Raw genomic sequence first — 21,077 nt, 5'->3', positions numbered from 1 at the left:
CAAAACATAGGAGATTCAATCTAGTGGGGCCTCCATCCAGGTTATGCAATCCTAATTATTCCCCCATCTGACTGTGTTTGTCCCAATAGAGACCTACCTCCCTGGCTTACAACAGTCAAATTCACTATATACCTGCCTGCCTTGCATCACTGAAATTAAAGTGTCAATCTTTGTACCACTGTTCTGTTTTTAAATGTTATCTATCCATGTGTATAATAGGCTGAACACCAAAAAAAAAAAACAATGTTTGATGTTTTTTGGTGTACATTTATGTTGAACTGAGCTTAGTGACTTTTCTCTTGAGTCTTTTTGGGGGAATCTTGTGACCCTGTGAGAGAAGGAGTTGGTAACACTTACTGTTGGCAAGCATGACTCTAGTATTAGAGAAGCTTCAGTAGTTCAACTTTCCAGCTCCAGACTGTCTCCATGAAATACAGCCACACAAGCATTTTTTTCACAGAATTCAGGCTCTGAAGCCAGTAAGATAGTTCTTACTAATGTGCTTGCTAATATTACATTAGGATATTTTAAATCAATGCCTGAGGTTTATAGATTGTCCTATGATAATTCATGATTTTATTAATTCATTATGTGGGACGAGTCCTTTCACAAATTCACTGTCCTTAATATTTCACGTTTCTATTGATGCGTTAGTCAATGAGTTAAATAATATAGATACAGATACATATAAATATTTAAATATAAAAACATATATACACAGCTAAAGCTGCACATTTCTTTTAAAAGGATAGTCACATGAGTCCATAAAGGTCCATAAAGAAAAGATGAAAGATATACGGAACGTTCACATTGTTTCTTTTCTGTTTGGGTCACATCAACTCAATTATACATAACAATTATTTAAAATTACATGAGCAAGATTGTATATGGTTGTTTTCAATGAACACAGTATTACAAGCAATTGTACTAGTAGAATGGAAATAAAATGAAAAGAGGGGGCTCAATTTGAAAGCTTCTTATTAAGCAGCTTATGCATGCAGAGGATATTTTATGGAGTACCTTTAGTCCAGCTGATGTAAAGGTCACTTGTTGTGTGCCATTCCCCATGCTTGTTGTAGTAAACGTTACTGTCTTGTCTTGTCCATTTAATGTAACAGCAATTTGGGAAGTCCCATCAAGAGCTTGAATCCTCCAGAGGTCCCACTTCTCCCGAGTTACTGGCTCTTTAAACCTCATTGTAGTGACGAAGACATAAGATGGCGGTAGGCCATCGGGGAATATATTGCTACAATAAAATACAATTTAAAAAGTCTTAGCTGTTGAATTCTCATACAAAACCCAATTAACTATGATTTATGTTCTTTTTTTCTTTATAACGGCTCAAATTAATGAATCACAATTGAAAAAAATAATAATAATCAAAACCAGACTCTTAGAAGGCGATACCTTGTGCTTTCAGTTAAGTCAACCTGTGATGTCACCAAATAGGCTTTACTACCGGAGTAAGATCCTTGAGTTCTTTTCGCTTTTTTGGCAATGTCTACACCAAGTAGAATATCAAAGCCCTTTTCATCACGAGCTGCTACTGGGATTCTTGTTGGACAAACCGTTTCTGGAGAAAAATAAAATGTGTGATGAATCCTTCTGATATGCAATGACACAATTAGTAGCTACAGCAGGGGTATAACATTTCTCAATCAAAACATTTTGTCAGATTGTACAGGAGAGAGAGGGAGAGACAGAGAGAGAGAGAGAGGAGGGGGGGTAAAGCTGAACGAAAACAGAATCCCCCCTAGGACTCCATTTTAAGAGTAACATTTTGACACAAGTGGCTCACTATTTGGCTGTTTAAGTGCTTTAAACCACATTATAGTTTTCAATATACACATTTGCAATCTTTGGACCCAGAGTGATACTGTGTCAATAAAATATATTTTAAAAAATGTTATGGGGAAATTAAATGACCTTATAAGGTAGAAGCAATACATGTGTCATAACTACAGTATTATTCATACCAGTTTTGTTTTTAACATTGAAGTAAACCTTTAAAAAATATTTGAAGCTAACATTGCATTTTTCAATGGAAATTTCTATTTATGATTGGCTTAGATAAAACTCTACTGTAGATGATTTTACTGTCAATATAATATATTTTGGAACAAAATGGTGGAATAGTTATCCAAGGGGATGAGACTTTTCTTTTGCATTCTATGTTTCTTACTCTCCAATTAATAGAGATTTGTTTTAGCTTTACATGAATCATATTCTATTCATTATCAAATCTGTTTGTGTTCAAGGAAATGTCGCTTGATCTATAATCTGGGTCTCATACAGAGCTTTTTACTATAACCAACAAAACATGTGCTTTATGAGAGCAAGATGTCATACTGACAGAGTAACTTTATGCATTCCATTAAGTAAAATATAATACAATTGTGTAACCACTGGTAAGAAAACAACAAAATATCCATCCAGGGGAATTAACAAAAACCCATTATCCACTTTTCAACATTCAATTGATCCTATTCACTTTAAGTAGTGCTTTAATATATATTAATAAAGCTGCAAGCGAGATACCAGACATTTTGGGACACCAGAAAAAAGTGCGTTACAATAATCAATTGTAGATGAAACAAAGGCATGCATTAATCTCTCGGCATCAGTTATGGAAATAATTGGTCCAAGGCTACATTTCTCAAATGGTAAAAAGATACTTTAGTAACTTCCCTAATATGAGTCTCAAATGGTAGATCAGAATAAAAGATGACCCCCAAACTCTCTAGCTCATTGAATTCCACATTCCCTTTAAGTTATTTCTGTGATCCCACTAGCATAACCTCTGTTTTATCTGAATTCAACATTACAAAATTCTGTGACATCCAATGCTTAATGTCTGTAAGGCAAGTAGCTAATAACATCCAGGCTGAAGAAATTCCTGGTTTTTGGGACAAATATAGCTGGGTATCATCAGCATAGTTCACTCCGTGTCTGCGGATAATGTCACCTAACGGTAGCATATATAGCGAAAACAGCAAGGGACCTAGAATGGAGCCCTGTGGAACACCACCAACAACTTCCAATAATGACAATTGTACCTCCCCAATTGAGACGAACTGAGACCTATCAGAACGATAAGATTTGAACCAGAATATGACAAGGCCAGAGTTCTACTGCGCTTTCAAGATGATTCAGTAGGATGGAATGGTCTACAGTATCAAAGACAGTACTTAGATCAGGAAGAATTAACACTGATGGAAAGCCTGAGTCAGAATTTATCAGCAGATTGTTCACACCTCTAACAAGGGCCATCTCTGTACTATGTGCAGCATGAAAACCAGACTGAAGCTTCTTGAATATACCATGAAGAGTTAGACATTTTTATAATTGAATTGCAACAATTTTCTCTAGAACCTTATCTAAGAATGGTAGGTTGGAGACTGTCCTATAGTTATTGAGGACTTTAGGGTCCACATTGTGTTTCTTAAGCATAGGCTTTACCACAGCTACCTTAAAAGCTGAAGGAACTATACCTGAGGAAAGTGAACCATTTATAATCTTTTAAATGTGGGTATTAATAACACTAAGAGCATCTTTTAATAGTTTTGCAGGAAGAAGATCAAGAGAACATGTAATGGCTCTCATATGTTTAAGGGATGTTTTGCTTAAATGAATATCCAGTTCATGAATCCTTTCCCAACTGTTTTATGAGTAAATTGTCATTTCTGAACCAAATACGAGCTTAGAAGTGAATAGCTGATAAATAATAGACAAGATGATTTCACTGTCACATTAAGATTGAAATTAAACAATGAATTAAAATGAAATTACTTACAAAGTTGTGGTAAAGGATTATAATTCCCAAGAAATGACAATTTTATAGAATATTTTGGACTGTTTAACCTAAGAAAAGGATTAAACACAGTTCTTTGAACTTCATGAAAAGGGTCCTGTGAGTTAAGTACTTTAAGAGAGTAGTACAGTTTTCATTGCATTTAGTTTCTTTTGGTTTAAAGCTGATCTAATAGAGCCTGTAGTGAAATTTCCTGGCACAAAATATTGGACCTTTAGCAAGTATGCCATCAGTCATTCAGATCTCTTACAGTGTGAAAGCCAGAAAGTGTGACCTTCCCCTACAAAAAAAGGGAGGTGGGGGGGTGGAATAACCCACAACTTTGATCTCTGTTATTTACCATTCTATTCTAATCCTATAATATCTTGCACAAAGTATCACAAGAGTTTATGAAACCCCAAACATGGCCCAAGTGGGCAGATTTGTACATCCCACCACCCTGGAAATTTGGCACATAGCTGTTTTGGCATTGTACAAGCAAGGACAGCTAAATGTTCTCAGCAAAGGAAAATACCTTAAGAAAAAAAAAAGTTATTTAGCTCCAATGGGAAAGTCTGAGACTGCTTGTCACAACATCTGCTTATTCTTATAACTGTATTATTCCATACAAAGCTATCAAAACATATTGGGACATTAAAACTTGTAACCATTACAATTACAGAAACAAAATCAATGTAAAAGGTTATTTTACCCAGCATAATACAGATTTCATTTACATTTATATTGTAAAGATTCTAATAAAGTATTTGTTCTTACAAAGGAATGGATGATAGGACTTGCCTTCATGGCGTCATGGTGGACTGGCAAATATAATAATGTATGTCTGGCAATTATTGGTAGTGCTGTTCTATGTTAGAGTTTAATGGGGTTGTTAATGATTCTAAAATCTCAACTGCTTGAATCCTATAGTCTGTCTAAAAAAGGTATGGATTATACATGGGCAGAAATCGATTTGCCTTTCATTCTAAGGGCCTTCATATAAGAAAGTGATAGTTAACACAATGTTAGCAGTAAACAGTATTGACAACATCTATCTAGCTATTCACCGTGTTACACATTACAAATTACATTCTCTGAATGCCTTACTAATAACTTTTTTTTTAATCTTTATTATGAATGACTCCAGTTTCTTTGGCTTAATTTCTTGTTCTGCATTTTGCACCATCTTACATTCAGTGTAATAGGATGTAAGCCAAAGTTAATGTAACAATAGTGATGGTTAAGATGTGCAATCACAACATGGAATGCATGTAAATTCCTGCATAATTCAATGACTTAGAGAACTATACACACTGTGATGATCTCAACTCTTTTACTGTGTTTCTTTGGTAATATTTTAACTTTATACATTGGAGTGTATGTGATCATCAAAATCTACAGACCCTGTATCATACATTATAAATTGCAGTAGGGTTTATTTAGCGCACTTAATTAAACGATATAACACAGGGACCTCTGAGGGGGTGTGTATTATTATTTTCTTTTTGTCCCCCCCTTTTTTGGAAGCTGACAGCATTAGCCTAAACAGTTACCAAATAATACACATTGACCAAACTGATGTCACCATTACTCACACCCACAACCTTTACAATAGCATATTATAAAAAGCAGTCTGTTAGAGCTGCCTTTCTTAATATCGATCCACTAACGCCAGTGGACCACTTGACTGGAGAAGTTATCACAACCATGTCAGTCTCCCGATCATCTCTGACAGACACAAAGCAAACCAATAACAAACAAAACTGAAGGAGATTCAGTTGATCAGGGGCCCCTACCAGATTTCACTCATGCCAGTCAAAATGCATCACCAGCTGCAGTTGAAAAATAAAAAAAACGAAAAACGCACACATTCAATTCCACTAATGTATATTCCAGTGACTGGAAATATTCATCTCAGACGATGACTGAAACAGCTCATCCCTGGTTGGTAAACCAGGGTGCATATGGTGTTAGTAGTGGTTGTAAATTATTGTGCTAAGACATGTTGTAATAAGCAACATTCAGTTTACTGGACAACACAGAGCCAATTGAGTCCAAACAGAACAATTGTCACACTTTGGTGTGAAGAATAATTTTGGAGTAGCAACTAATGTTTTTAGAGAGTAATACAGTAAAAGAATGACTAAGGACCACAGCAATGATAGGATCTAGACAGGGCAAAGGCATGCCATATTCCAGATGGAAAAAGTAAATATTGGTGATAAGATACATGTTTTTACTCTTGGATCCCAAAAAAGCTAAGTTAGAGACACAAATATTATGCAAGGAGCATAACATTTACATACAGTACATATATAAAACATGCAGATATAGATATATTTTTAAAAAATGTTCTATACCTTCACAGAGCTTCTGGCTCATCATTTCTCTAATTTTGGAAATTACTAAGTAGTCATCGACATAAAACACATAAGTGGACGATGGCTTGTTGGCAATTGCTTTTAGTTCTGCTTCCTCTGTTTCTGATCCAATTCCAATAGCAAACAAAGTGATTCTGTTCTTCCTTGCTTCCTCTGCAGCATGTCTCACTTCATCCTGGGATTTTCCATCAGTCAGTACGACTGCTATTTTTGTTACACCATTAGCAGCTCTGGCAGAGTGAGCAAACATATTTTCCCAAGCAAATTTTATCGCTATACCTGTCTGGGTATTGCCCCCCATGTATTGTATTGATTCCATGGCTTCTATAAGTTTTTCACTTGAAACATATTTTCCAAGTGGGATTTCCAAGAGAGGGTTATCGCTGTATTGAACAACCCCAACTTGTGTAAATGTTTGGCCAATATCAAAGTTACTAGTAATATTGACAAGCCATCTTTTAATTATTTCAAAATTTGTATCCCCAACACTCCAAGAGCCATCTAAAATAAAAACTAGATCACTAGGAGCAGTTCTGCAGCCTAGGAGAAGAGAAAAAAAAATACATAATGTTGGCAAACAATTTGAAATTGCATGTTTATAATTTATCTGCTAAACAGAAATTGCAAATGTTAATACAAATATAAATTCAGTTTATAACAATATTATTTAAGTGTAACTACATGGTAATAACATTTAAATGCATATGAAGTAGATAGTATTTGTAAATTACAGACATCTGTTATTAATCCCCAATCCTACAATATAAAACTTCCCTGTGTCTCAAATTCAGCGACATACGTTCCGACAAAGTTCTTTTGTAGACGCTGAAAAAGGTTAAACATTTGTCATTGAATTGATTCAGTTTATTTTAGTGTTTCTAAATTTAGCACTGTTCAGTGTTGTATAGTTATGGATGCTTTATTAATGAATTATGATCAGTAGCAGTGTTATCGTAAACAAAAGGCAAATATAAAATAAAAACATAGTTGTAAATATTTTGGTAGTTCATATGTAATTGCAGTGTTATTAATTAAACCTACAACAACACATTATTAAATATGTTTTCCTATCTAAAGTTAGTTAATTAAACATTCAAAATAATTAAACCACAAATATGCGAAGAACAAAATTAGAGAAATATACACATATATATATATATATATATATATATATATATATATATATATATATATATATATATATACACACACACACACACACACACACACACACACACACACACACACACACACACACACACAGTGGCTTGCAAAAGTATTCAGACCCCTGACCAATTCTCTCATATTACTGAATTACAAATGGTACATTGAAATTTTGTTCTGTTCGATATTTTATTTTAAAACACTTAAACTCAAAATCAATTATTGTAAGGTGACATTGGTTTTATGTTGGGAAATATTTTTAAGCAAAATAAAAAACTGAAATATCTTGCTTGCATAAGTATTCAACCCCAGTGCTGTGGAAGCTCCCAGTTTGCACCGATGAAAGAAATTGACCTAGCAAGGACACAATTACCTTACCATTGGCCTCCACCTGTGAAACATTAAAGTTGCTGTCACATTTTCTGGATAAAAACCCCACTGTTGAAGGATCATTGGTAAGGCTGTGAATCTGAAGGAAAATGAAGACCAAAGAGCATTCTACAGAAGTTAGAGATAAAGTAATACAAATGCATAGATTAGGGCAAGGGTACAAAATAATATCCAAGTGTTTGGATATCCCAGTGAGCACAGTTGGATCAATAATCAGGAAGTGGAAGCTGCATCACTCCACCCAGGCACTGGCAAGAAAAGGCCGTCCCTCAGAACTCACTGCTCAAACAAGAAGGAGACTTGTGAGAGAAGCCACAGAGAGGCCAACAATCACTTTGAAGGAGCTACAGAGTTCAGTGGCTGGGAGTGGAGTAATGGTGCACCAGTCAACCATATCAAGAGTTCTGCATAACACTGGCCTGTATGGGAGGGTGGCAAGAAAGAAGCTGTTACTCAAAAAGTACCATCTGAAAGCACGTCTGGAGTTTGCCAGAAAGCATGAGAGTGACCCAGCTGCGATGTGGGAAAAGGTTTTGTGGTCAGATGAGACCAAGATAGAGCTTTTTGGCCAAAACTCAAAGCGCTGTGTGTGGCGCAAACCTAACACTGCCCATGCCTCGAGACACACCATCCCTACAGTGAAGTATGGTGGTGGCAGTGAAGTAATATGGTGGTGGCAGCATCATGCTGTGGGGATGCTTCTCATCAGCAGGGACTGGGCATCTTGTTGAAAGAAGAATGGATGGAGGAAAATACAGGAAAATACTGCAAGAGAATCTGCTTCAGTCCACTAAAAAACTGAAGCTTGGGCGGAAATTCACCTTTCAGCAGAACAATGATCCCAAGCACAAGGCCAAAGCAACATTGGAGTGGCTCAAGAACAAAAAGGTGGCTGTCCTACAGTGGCCCAGTCAAAGTCCTGATCTCAATCCCATTGAGAATGTGTGGCACTAATTGAAAATTGCGGTCCAAAAGCGTCATCCAGCCAACCTGAACAACCTGGAGCAAATCTGCCAAGAATAATGGGCCAAAATCACTCCGACACTGTGTGCAAAGCTGGTACATACTTACCCCAAAAGACTTAAACATGTTATTGCAGCAAAAGGTGCCTCTACCAAATATTAATGTGTGGGGGTTGAATACTTATGCAAGCAAGATAATTCAGTTTTTTATTTTTCTTAAAAATATTTCCCAACATAAAACCAATGTCACCTTACAATAATTGATTTTGAGTTTAAGTGTTTTAAAATAAAATATCGAACAGAACAAAATTTCAGTGTACCATTTGTAATTCAATAATATGAGAGAATTGGTCAGGGGTCTGAATACTTTTGCAAGCCACTGTGTGTGTGTGTGTGTGTGTGTGTGTGTGTGTGTGTGTGTGTGTGTGTGTGTGTGTATATATATATATATATATCAATCAGCTAATACATGTACATGTAGTGGTATTTTTGTTTCCTTTGTGTTTATACTGGTGAGTCTCAGTACAACGCTTGAAAATAAGCCAGAAAATCCTTTTAATTGGCACAGTAGTAAACATTCTTACTGGATCTCATATCTTCATGCTGCGCTCCAGTAAAATTATGAAGGCCCAGAATCAGGAAGGACTGAAGAAAAAACTTCAAGGACTTTGTTTTTTGTTCCATGCTGCTTATATCCTAACACTTCAAGCTCCACTTCAACCTTTAAAGAGAAGAAGTGAAAGAAAGCATAACATATTAAACCTGCAGTGTACCACAATCTTGCAAAGCTACATGGGTTGGATAACAAAAAACAAAATCAAGCTTGCATCACCCAAGTGGCATCCCTGACTAGAGATAAAAGCTACTGTTACAAGCACTGTACGTTTAGCTCACATGTCCAAGGCAGCAGTTCAGTAAGACTTTGATAGACGACCATACAGAAGAGCCAATTAAAGATTACCCTCAGATTCCCAGATAAAAGGAGATATTAATCCTCAACAGTTAACCCTTTGTAGACCTTCTTGATAGTTTCCCAATAACAGCAGTAGCTGTTCTTTCAAGATATTGGTAACACTTTACATTGTGTCGCTAATTATAATGTATTTATTTCCATAACTCTATCCCCCCCTCCAGCTCATTCTGAACATCTGTATAGGAATAGGAAACACACTTATTCTATTAATGTGCAGATGGTTTGTAATTGCACACAATTTAGCACTGCACCCCTGACTAACTTAAATAATAACGGACAGTATACATTTGGCTTATAGTCTACTCATGATAATATGAATTAGTGGTATAATGCAAATTTTGTTGCTGGTCCCTTGAAATCCGTATTAACAGGAATTGACTGTCCTGTAAGTATCATAACTTGTCAATGCGGCACCATGATCTATTTTGTGTTCATTTTCTAGGCTAGTAAGTAGGCCAAGTTAATAATAATAATAATAATAATAATAATAATAATAATAATAATAATCATTTAGTTTCAATTTTACATAATTTTATTTGCATTGTACACTAATGAGAGATCTCACTAAGAGATGGAACACATATTTAAATTAGTATATTGCAGCTCTCTTTATTAGCGTATTTTCTCTTGCTTCATACGACAACATGTGTACTTTCAAACTGTTGCAGTAGGTTCAAGAGACACTTACAAGTATAGGCTCAGTGCAAATAATTGCAGTTGCAAAATTCAAATAACATTGCGGCCAGGCATTTATTTGGCACTGCTCCTTATGTAAGATTAAGAGCAATACAAATTACTCAACACGCTCAAATAATGATCCACAATTATGACAATGAGGGTCTCAACGAGTGCATCGGTCTATTTAGCGGCCGCACTTGCAGAGTTAGGAGTACAGAGAGCAGTAGTCTCTGTATAGCATTTGTTATACAGAAAAAAATGTCAGAGGAAGAGCAGCAAAGCCCATTTTGAGCAAGGAAAAAAAAAAATTCTGAGAAGGAGCTGAGAGTCCTGATGGCTGAGGTCACTCAGCATGAAACAAAGATGTTTGGAAAAGCCTCAGCCAAAATCAATTATGCGAGTATCCTTAAAAAATTCTATGTATTGACCTGCCTTTTTCAGCATGACATCTAGAAATTTGCCTAGCACTCTGGAAAAGGTGGATTGGGCTGCCACTCTAGATATTCCAACTGTGGTCTGAAAGGAACCAGAGGCTAATTAGCACAGAGAACACAGCACTTTCACATGTGCAGGGATAGCGGTCCCTAGATTGATGCTGAAGTCTAGCTCATCCCATAATTCATTAAGTCTAGGATGAACTGCGGAGTGAGACAATAACGCTTTAGCCCTCCCAAACGAAGTGACCCTGCTTGCACCCGCTTAGTATACAGATCCCGCCCAATTATATGCTCTTTTCTTCATTTGAATGAATTTCAATATAATTTAATGGATTATTGATGGCAAAGTGCAAATTTCATAGCAGTTGCAGAATGCCAGGTGAACATACGCTGCATTTTTAGAGACCGGTAAAATCAGACTTTACAGCTGCTAAACACAATTTACGGCAGCATTATGGGGGTTTTGCAGCCACAAATCACTTTGCCCGTATCCTTACATTACCCTCTTAATGTAAAGTGTTACCAAGATATTTTGAAAAAGGTGCAACAGCAATCCAATCAGTCTTGAAGTGTGCTTTCAATACCCATGACAGAATTGAACTTTTTTTTGTGGGATTCTCACAAGCACTAACACAGGCCATTCTTGAGCTAGCTAGAAGTGCAAAAGACCCTGGAGACACAGGGGAGTTCCCATATTAAAAAAATACTATAGTACCATCAAAAACAGTATTGTTTCCTAAAGTATACTGCAGTACATGCAATAGTTTGTAAAAGGAAACTGTATTTTAGAGAGGTGGTAAAAACGCTGGACTTCGGAATTGTTGCTTTTATAGTTAATTGGGTAAAAAAAAAAAAAAAACCCTTGGAAAACAGCCCTCATTTTTTGTTATAGGAATACAATAATTCTTCCCCCTTGGAACTACTTTGAACCTACTTCACTCTGGGAGTGAAGGAATGCTTTTGCTGCTAAAGTAGTAGGAGGGGTTATACCTGGTAGCTTCAAGCTCTGTTAAAGCTAGCTCAAGAAGAAAAACTGAATTAAAAAAAAAACGCTTTTTTAAATGCCTATTTTCAACATTGGTTTGTAGGAAAAAAAAAAGATTTTAAACCATCTTAAATGACACACTACACTTTTAAAGGGTGGTGTTAATTGAGAATGGAAAGGAATAGATTGCTACAGCTCTTTTGTTGGAAGATTTTTACTTTAGGCATGCTTACAATAATGGAATAGAATCTTTTGCAGATGTTGCAGTTTTAAATAAAACACATATGGCTAAATGCTATAATTTTATTTATTTGAAAACTAATTAGATTTGTTATATGGGTGGGAAACAGAATAAAAGTAAAACAATCCAAGAATTATGACTGCAAAATATCAGCTAACATGTTTGCATAATAAGGATGCATCTGGGGGGTAATGAAGTTATAGTGCAGAATTTACATTTAAATTTAATTCAGGGCTTGTTATGTCTAACACAAATTCTGCTAAAATATAGATCGCATTGGTGGTTGAGTTATTTTAATAATTATCCTTGAACAATGATACAATACACAGTGCTCCAACATAATAGAAAAAAAAACCAGTGTATTTCTTAGTTATGTAAGGAATGGATGAGTCATTAGAGGTGAGGCTCCCAATGTTCACAATTGTATTTGTGGTGTCTACAAATCAGTCTTACTGCTGTATGAATTTTGTCAGAGATAACACTGCTTAATTTCAGACCAGCACTGTCTAAACAAGCTACAGTTACGTAACCAAAATCAGATCAGGCACGTCTTTTGAAGTTCTCCCTTGCAACAAAACCATGCATAGGTTTTATTTTAACCTCCAAAGCACTGGGAAAAAAAGGTGTTCTTCCACTACATGAAAATAATCAGTATCATCAAGCTGCAGTGCTAAGGGTAGAATATTTTCTTCAGCGACAGCAGGAACCGTCCTTACACATTGATACCATTCTACTTTGCCAGGGAGAAAAGGAGTACACGAGAAACAAAGAAGCATAGTAGTCTGCATCGCTTTTTGTGGTTAACAGGGAATACCTCTTAGGGGCCATATGACAGAACAGCTCTAACAGAGACAAACCAGGGAAACCTATTAGCTTTGATTAGTTTCCGAGCTAAGACTGATGAAAGGTTGAAAGAATTTATCAGTGCCTGTCCGGCCAATGCGAGATACACATCGAAAACAATACAGAATGAAATTATCGACGTACCGTAAATGGAGAAGTGATGCGGGAGTCGATAACTAGAAACATATGCAAGGAATCACCCTTTTACAGTATCATTGCTGACGAAGTAACAGGTGATAATGCAAATTAGCAAATACTGTAATTGCGCATCAGGTATTTTCAGTATAAAGACACTAGCCCATATATCTGTGAAAGCTTTATTGACTTTGCTTTTGTTGAAAGAGTGGCATCGCAAAACTTACTTATAGTTATTTATGAGTGCATTGACAAGTGGCAGCTTCGCAGAAAGACTATTAGGGGTCAGACTTATGATGCAACTTACCAGTGTCTTCAGATATCAATGGGATACAAGGTATTTTCAGGCAAGTAGTTCCGGAAGCTATTTACTCACTATGCAATAGCCACAAGCTCAACTTAGTAATAGCCAGCGCAAACAAACTTCCACAGCTCACAAACTGTATGGCAAAAAGTCCAAAAGCTTGCTGGACTATGCAAGACTCGATGCGTTGAAAGATTCGAAGCCATAGAGAACTTCATTGATAGACAGGAAGTTGTGACTACTGCATGCTGAAATTATAGAGCCCCCATCTCTACAATAATGAGCCTCATTTTTCTGAGATTTTGTTAGAAAACTGAAACTGGGACAGAGATACAAAGACTCATGCACAGGTAATACTGTACAGTGTTCAAGATTATGCATTTTTAGTATGTCTACTTGCTTTAAAGAACATTGTGTATCCTCTTCAGGTTATAACTAACAAGCTACAGAAACGTGACCTCAATATCAGCATACTGCGATATTGACTTGGTTATGCAGGACATCCAGTCAATCTGTGAAAACACAGATGAACATTACAATCAGTGGTATACTGACGTAAAACAGCTTAGCAATCGTTTGGGTGCAGATGAGAAAATGCCTCCAATGACTCAAAGAAGAATGTGTGAGCATTACTTCAACTGATTCCTGAAATTTTGATCAAATTGCCTCTGAACGACATTCCACGATTGGCCTCTGATCTCCTTCTCTACCAGAATGACATGCCACAATATGAGAGTCTCGCAATAGAGCTAGAAATGGAGAGACAGGTGGACCAGATGTTGATATATCGTACCAAATGCCAAGCAGTTTGCTCGCATCCTTAAGACACTGCGATAAAGAATTATTTCCGCACTTGTACAAGCTGTTGAATATCAGTTGTATAATCCCAGTTACCAGTGCTCAATGGATATTGATGTTCATGAGGTTCCGCAACGGATCTTTGGCGATTTTGGAGAAAACCAATCCATAATGACATCATACAGCTAGGCTATATACAGAATGCACCCACGGCATAAACTACGCAAAATAAAGAATATTCCATACAATAAATGTCAAAATATTGTTTACTTTAATGGTATGTTTCGTATCAGGTATCCTCCCCTTCATGACAGTCTGCCCCCCCCCCCCCCCCCCCTTCATGAAAGTCTGGATACGCCACTGTTGTTTGAGGCCTGTCCCTGTAAATAATGTATTTTTGGTTGGGTTTATAAAAAAAAAAAATATGGTTTGTTGGTTTAAAAATAACATGCGTGTAAAACAAAGTGTGTGCAAGATATGGCAGGGCTGGGAGGTTAGACTTCCCTCCATGCCCAATTGAAACTTAATCATGCAGCAAGTGGCCAGGTGTGAATTGACTAATTTATGATCAATTAACACTGGTCACCTTCTTTTAAAACGGGCTCAAAGCCAGTCATTTGTTCTATGTTTGTTCTTCGGTTTGGTTCTGTTCTTTGTGTCCAGGGAAAGTGAACCAAGACCGAGAACGCATTTATTATAAAACACAAAAAAAATAATGGCAATGCGTTTCTTAAACGCAGATGTAAAAGACCACTGATCCCCTTTTCATCTCTACCCAATAATTTTGTTTACATTACTAAGCAGTTTTATGCAATACAATCTGTAAAAATGGTTCCACTGCTCCCTGCATCCTCTTAAAAAAACAAAAACAACAGAGATTGTGTGTAAATTTAAAAAAATACATTTTTGATTTTGTTGGATCAAAATTTAGAAAACGAGATGATGCAAATAATAGTGCCACACATACTACAACTGAAGAAACTCTGGTTCTAGGTGAAAATTAAATCGACAGTACAGAGGCAAATGAGCCGGAAGTCAGCCATCTTGTTGCGTGCAGCGATCGGAGAAAGCGGCGCACCGCACTAACCACAGGGAGGAGTTTGGCAGTACAAAGGGGATGCAGCTTTGTGAGTACAGCCCTTTACACTGAAAGCTAATTCAGCTGGAAGGCTGCTAGTTTGTTTTGTTGTGTGTTACAGAGGAGGACTGACAGGAGCTGAAGCCACGGAGCCAGCACACACCCATGGAGCACTGCCACAACCTGCTCACAACCACGACCCGCACTGGCACTATTTCTGCACCAGAGCCTCATTTGCGCTGCGGGGATGCTGAGTCCAATGTGGACGTATTATTTATTGTTATTGTTGTTTTGATTTTGGGACTGCAACCCACCAGTTATTGCTTCCCTCCCTACCATTGTTGGTAGTGGGGCTACAGGAAATAAATAAAGTGGGACCATTTGGAATGTATTACTTGTTGGACTGGTTATTTTCCCCACACCACTGACCATTCTGACACTAATATTAAACAATTTTAGTCACAGAAGGACCTATGTAAGAGGGGGAGGCTGGACATGAACCAGCAACCTCACAATACCCAAGCAATTACACACAAGGCATAGTTCTTCATCGAACCGGCAACCAGACACTTGTGAGTGTCTACTGTATATTACTCTGTGAAAGAGAATCTGAAATGGTAGTACATCACACAACATAACCACTTTACAAAATGACAAATCCACCAGGATGAGATGGGTTTTTTCAAGCTTGTGTCTTTTTGCCTAGCCTCCCCTTCAGCAATACCCGTAAAAGTAATCCGAGTTAGAGCTGTACTATCAATTCTTATTGTTGTTTGGTTTAGATTTCATAACTATGATGTAAAACTAACTTTAATTTTGTCCACTGCAGGCACTCATGCCTTTCAAATGTACTTGACGTGAAAAATTGAACCATTATTTAAATATATGAGTGTAAGCCAGGTATTAGTGAAAAAACCTTGCTTCATTCCATTTGTTTTCAATTGCAGTTCTCACTGTAAGTAAGGCACTAACATTGATCAATATGTCTGAAAATATATTACTTTGCATAGCGTTTTTAATCAACACAATGTACTACTAAAAGCTATCTAGGGCAACAATGATATGCCTTGAAAAATTTCATGCATATTCGTGCATGTAATCTTTTAACTGCCTATACCATGGTGACCTTGTTTTTCCATACTGTGTGACCTCAGGTTAGGATATATGTGAAGAGTTATATGATTGCCATTACTCAGTTGGCAGTGATCTAACAATTACTTGGACTGCAGCTGTGAGATAGCTGGAAAACACCACAGCTGCAGAGGCACCCACCATGGCTTCCCATTTGTCTTTCCAAGCTTGATATTTTTACATCATTGTATATTCCACATGGAACCCATTTGTACAGTCAGACAGTGAAATCCCAACTTGGAAATGTACCAAACACATGTAGCTTCACATTTCACACTGCATCAAAATTACTATGCGTACTATGTAGTACAGCTATGGCCAAAAGTTTTGCATAACTAATCAAATGAAACCTGCTAAATAATGTTACGTTAGCATATTCAATTACATACTGCTTTGTAGTTTTCCATGTACTTAATGAAAAACCAGCAACTTAAAAAATGTGACATTTTGAAATCTTACATGAAATACTGTACGGTTCCAGTATATATAATTTTGTAGTTTCTTTGATTACATGATGTTAAATAAAAGATCTGAATTATGTTCATATAGTTTACTTTTTGTTTGTTTGTTTTTTAAATGGTGTCTCAATCCTAAACTTCTAGGTGATGCAAAACATTTGGCCATAGCTGTAGATTAAAATACAAAATTACTTTGTATAAAAAGGCCTGTTATATCTACATTACAGCACCACACATTAAATGCACCACACTGCAAAATATAGATACAGAGATGCAATATGTTAAAGCTTACAGGTCATTGTTTGGTAAAGGCCAATCAAAATACCTGTATCCCTGTAGGGACTTATATCTGGCTTATAAAACATAATAGATGTAACAGATTAGCTCCATTATAATGCTCCTAATCAGGCTTCTATCTAGCAATCCAAACTAATATTTTGCTAAGTGCATTTGGAAAATAGTATATAAGATGCTGCAGAACAGGCAACCAATTATCCCATTACACCACTGTGAACCATCCCACCGGCATCCTTATATGGAATAGTAGGCCTCATTTAAATAATGAATTACTATAGCATTTATTATTGGACATTTACAAAACTCCCAATTATTATCAGAACTGCTACTGTTAAGGTGCATTCTGAACACTGGATCTGTTTGTCAATGTCCCAGGGTTCAAATTGAGAGAGGTTTCAACTTTTGATAGTAAAATCCTGTTTCATCTATAGGTTTACTCTGGTATTTTCTGTGTACCAACATGATGTAACGTTGATCTTTTACTGGATATGTGTGAGACTTTGGTACAAAGTTACAATATTTATCAAAATATCATTATCAAAATGTGTTTTAGACATTAGTATAACACATGGGGACTTTCAAGGGGTTATAAGTCAGACCTAGGGAAGTATTTAAACGACAACTGCTCATTTGTAATTTATTCCTACAGATATCAGTTTAAACTCAGTCAGGGCTACTGTATATAAACAGCAATAATTAAAACTCTGACATCTATGACGTGATATTTTTACACATATTATTTGTTCAAAATATATTCTATTGTGTTTTTGATACCATACTGGTTTGATCTGCTATTGCTTATGATTCTGGGATGTTTTTCAGACTTTCCTGTATGGGATATTTTTGACCTACCTATAGTTTTTTGAAGGAGCTAAACAGAACTGTAAACAACTTCATTCTGGATTGTCTAACTAAACACTTAACAAGTATGTAAAGGTTTTTCTTTTACATTCCCCTTTTAAGTTTGCAATCAATGTGAGAGGTTCTGAGTTCTGTGTCTCTAACACAGAATGTTGCCAAACGATTTTCCCATTGAATATACCTCCCCATTCCATTCAGATCATGTGATAAGGTGACTTTTTAATTCTCAGAGGGAATAATTGAAAAGTCACATTATCAGATGATTTGTATGTAATGGGGGTGTCTGTTAAATGCCAGGCAGCTATAATTGTCAAGTATGCTCAAAGCAAGTTCAAAGACCAATATAGAGAAAAAGGATACATCAATATTGGACAACCACTGCCAGAACATTTAAATTTTAAAAACAGCTTTTCTTTTAAAAGTCTTGTTCAAGGCATACACTAGCAACAATTCCACCTGTCCAGTCTAGTGCTCATTTAAAATTAATCATTTTTGAGTCTCGAGTCTGGTTCTAAATTAGATCTCATAATATGGAGGAGGCTGTGTGGTCTGGTGGTTAAAGGAAAGGGCTTGTAAGCAGCAGGAGGTCCCGGGTTCAAATCCTGGCTCTCTCATTGACTCACTGTGTGACCCTGAGCAAGTCACTTAACCTCCTTGTGCTGTCTTTCAGGTGAGATGTTGTTGAAAATGACTCTGCAGCTGATGCATAGTTCACATACCCTAGTCTCTGTAAATCACCTTGGATAAAGGCATCTGCTAAATAAACAAATAATAATAGTACTAATAATATAATAATGATGTTACATATATTAGGCTTTCTTTTTTAAGGACAATTCCATTACTTTAAAAACAGGTATTATATTAAAGTTCTTCACTGAAATAATATTGATAAATTAATTTAAGTTGTATATGTAAATGTTACATTCTTATCGTTTAATATAAAAGACAAACACTTGGTAATGTTCCAGTGTAAACAGCATTCTATTTTAATTGTTCTAAGTTTCTGACACTAACTTAGAACTACACATTGTCTCTTTAAGCATATTTAACCCAAAGCAAAAAAAAAAGTTGTCTCCATTCATTTAATGCATGCTGAAAACATATTGGCACACGGATGACACACTGATAGTCATTGCCTAATATCTTTAATATGCTTTTGATTTAGCACACATTCCCAATGTTGCATTCTTTACAATCTGAAAATAGTAAAATTCAAAACAATTATTTTTTCTTGAAGAGAAGTTAGCAAACCAAATGTATTCAGCACTTTTCACATATAATTCAAACAATATAGTCAAAACATGATAACAAAGAAAAGCACAATAAATGAATCTGAAAGTATTATTCAAATTTAGATGTACAGTATATAATATATTTACTTATCAAGAAGACCTTGTATTTGTATTTTACAAAACGAAAACCAAAGTTTTAGTGCTAATTTCATTAGACCCAATATCCATTGAATATATGCTCCCACAAACTATTCAGTTCCCAGTGTTACACTTACCAGAATCCGAGTTAGTGGATCACCGGCTCCTTGCAGTTTACATCTCACCTCTTCATTGACTTGTACTTAGCATTGCTGAGCAGATGTGATCTGTAGGGCAGCTGTGCAACTGCAGTTGTTCTACTTAGAATAACGCCTGCCCTTTCTGCCTGATCTCTCCTTCACAGTCTCTCACTGGTGCACAGCAATTTGCAATTACCATGAAGGAGAGGCTCAGATAAGGATAAGTTTAACACCAGCGAATTATGACTGTTCTTTGTAACATTAGCAACAGTTCTCAAGCTGGATTTTTAGTCCTACCAGCTTCAAAATTACAATTGCAAATTGTAGGAAGACTACAAAACCAAGCATACTTATATCATTAAGAGGTGTCATATGCTATGGGGCAGCCCCTCCACCCCCAACCCAATGATCTATATCTTAAATTATGTCTTTCACTTGCTCCCAGACACAGTAGAATGTAATATAATCACATATGAGATGGTCAAAGTTTTCTTCACAAAAGAATAAAACACATTTTTCAAAAATTATTTTTTTCTAATCCACAATTAATCCAGAATTAATTCTGTGACGGTTTTGTCTGTGATGTAATTGCTTGTGCTCAGTCTCAACAGAATCTCAGCGGGCATTCGTTCATTTTTTATTAATTGATAATCGTTGTCTAGTGATTATAGCAACAACACAGGATTACACATTGCATTATTCCTATTATAATTACTATTTCTAAAATAATATCATATTATTGATAAAATTATTAGTTAAAGGAACATTTCAGATGTTTGCCACAGCAGGTGGAAAACAGACAAAATTAAACGACATGGGAGAAAGCAAGGAGGGATTAACTTGTGGAAGAAACTATTAATATTGCTTATGCGGCCAAGTAAAATTATTTATAAATGTATGTGGCACATTTCACTAGGTGGTAAGGAATGGCATTTGAAGTGAAATGAAAGGGACAGTTGATCTTTTTCACAGTGAAGAAAATGATATTTAAAGTGATATACACAACCGTATTAGATGCATTCTTGTTGAAATGTACTCTTAAAATTACTTTTAAAATGCTACATTGCTTAAATATGCATTTACATGAAAATGAATGGATTTCTTTTTCTAACACATTTTAGCAGTATGCAAATGTTGGTATTACTTCAGCAAATTAATTGTGCGAGCTGGTCACACAAGTCGGTTTTGACAAATTCGCCAAGATGAAAGCTTTAAAACTTGGTACATGGTTCTACTTTCAACATTCACAGGAATTTGGTGCTTATTTAGCAGTTTATGTTCATTCAATCAATCAATCGATCAATCTTTATATATATATATATATATATATATATATATATATATATATCGCCTTTCATAGCGAACCACCATCACAAAGCGCTTTACAAGATGCAATAACAACAAGAAAATCTATAATACTTCAAATACAGAGAAATGCACAATACATGATATACAGTAAGAAACAATGCATAATACATTAGTAATATAGTAATATAATACTTAAAATAGTAACAGCAACAGGCTTAATAGCAGATATCAGGCTTAAAGAGCATGGAAAGTAAGAGAACAGGTGGGTCCTGAGAGTTGATTTAAAGCGAGCGATGGTGGGAGCATCACACACCAAAGCTGGGAGAGATTTCCAAAGAGTCAGAGCCATGAAG

At 36.1% G+C, this 21,077-nt stretch overlaps 1 protein-coding gene across 1 annotated transcript in view; it reads right to left on the bottom strand.

Moving 5' to 3' along the window:
• The window catches only part of LOC121316844 (collagen alpha-1(XXI) chain-like), an 83,325-nt gene extending 63,770 nt beyond the window's left edge, over nt 1–19,555 (bottom strand). Inside the window, exons 1-5 of the mRNA XM_041252114.1 lie at nt 19,414–19,555; nt 9,272–9,408; nt 6,151–6,711; nt 1,408–1,573; nt 1,021–1,246 (exon numbers count right to left, since the gene is read on the bottom strand). Coding sequence (XP_041108048.1) covers nt 1,021–1,246; nt 1,408–1,573; nt 6,151–6,711; nt 9,272–9,371 — 1,053 coding nt within the window. The 5' untranslated portion in view covers nt 9,372–9,408; nt 19,414–19,555. The remainder of the gene's footprint in view (nt 1–1,020; nt 1,247–1,407; nt 1,574–6,150; nt 6,712–9,271; nt 9,409–19,413) is intronic.
• Between the last annotated feature and the right edge of the window lie 1,522 nt (nt 19,556–21,077).

The sequence above is a fragment of the Polyodon spathula genome, chromosome 6, assembly GCF_017654505.1.
Source record: "Polyodon spathula isolate WHYD16114869_AA chromosome 6, ASM1765450v1, whole genome shotgun sequence".
NCBI classification, from domain to species: Eukaryota; Metazoa; Chordata; class Actinopteri; order Acipenseriformes; family Polyodontidae; genus Polyodon; species Polyodon spathula.
The sequence above is the reverse complement of the archived record's forward strand: the minus strand, read 5'-3'. Positions and strand labels throughout refer to the sequence as shown.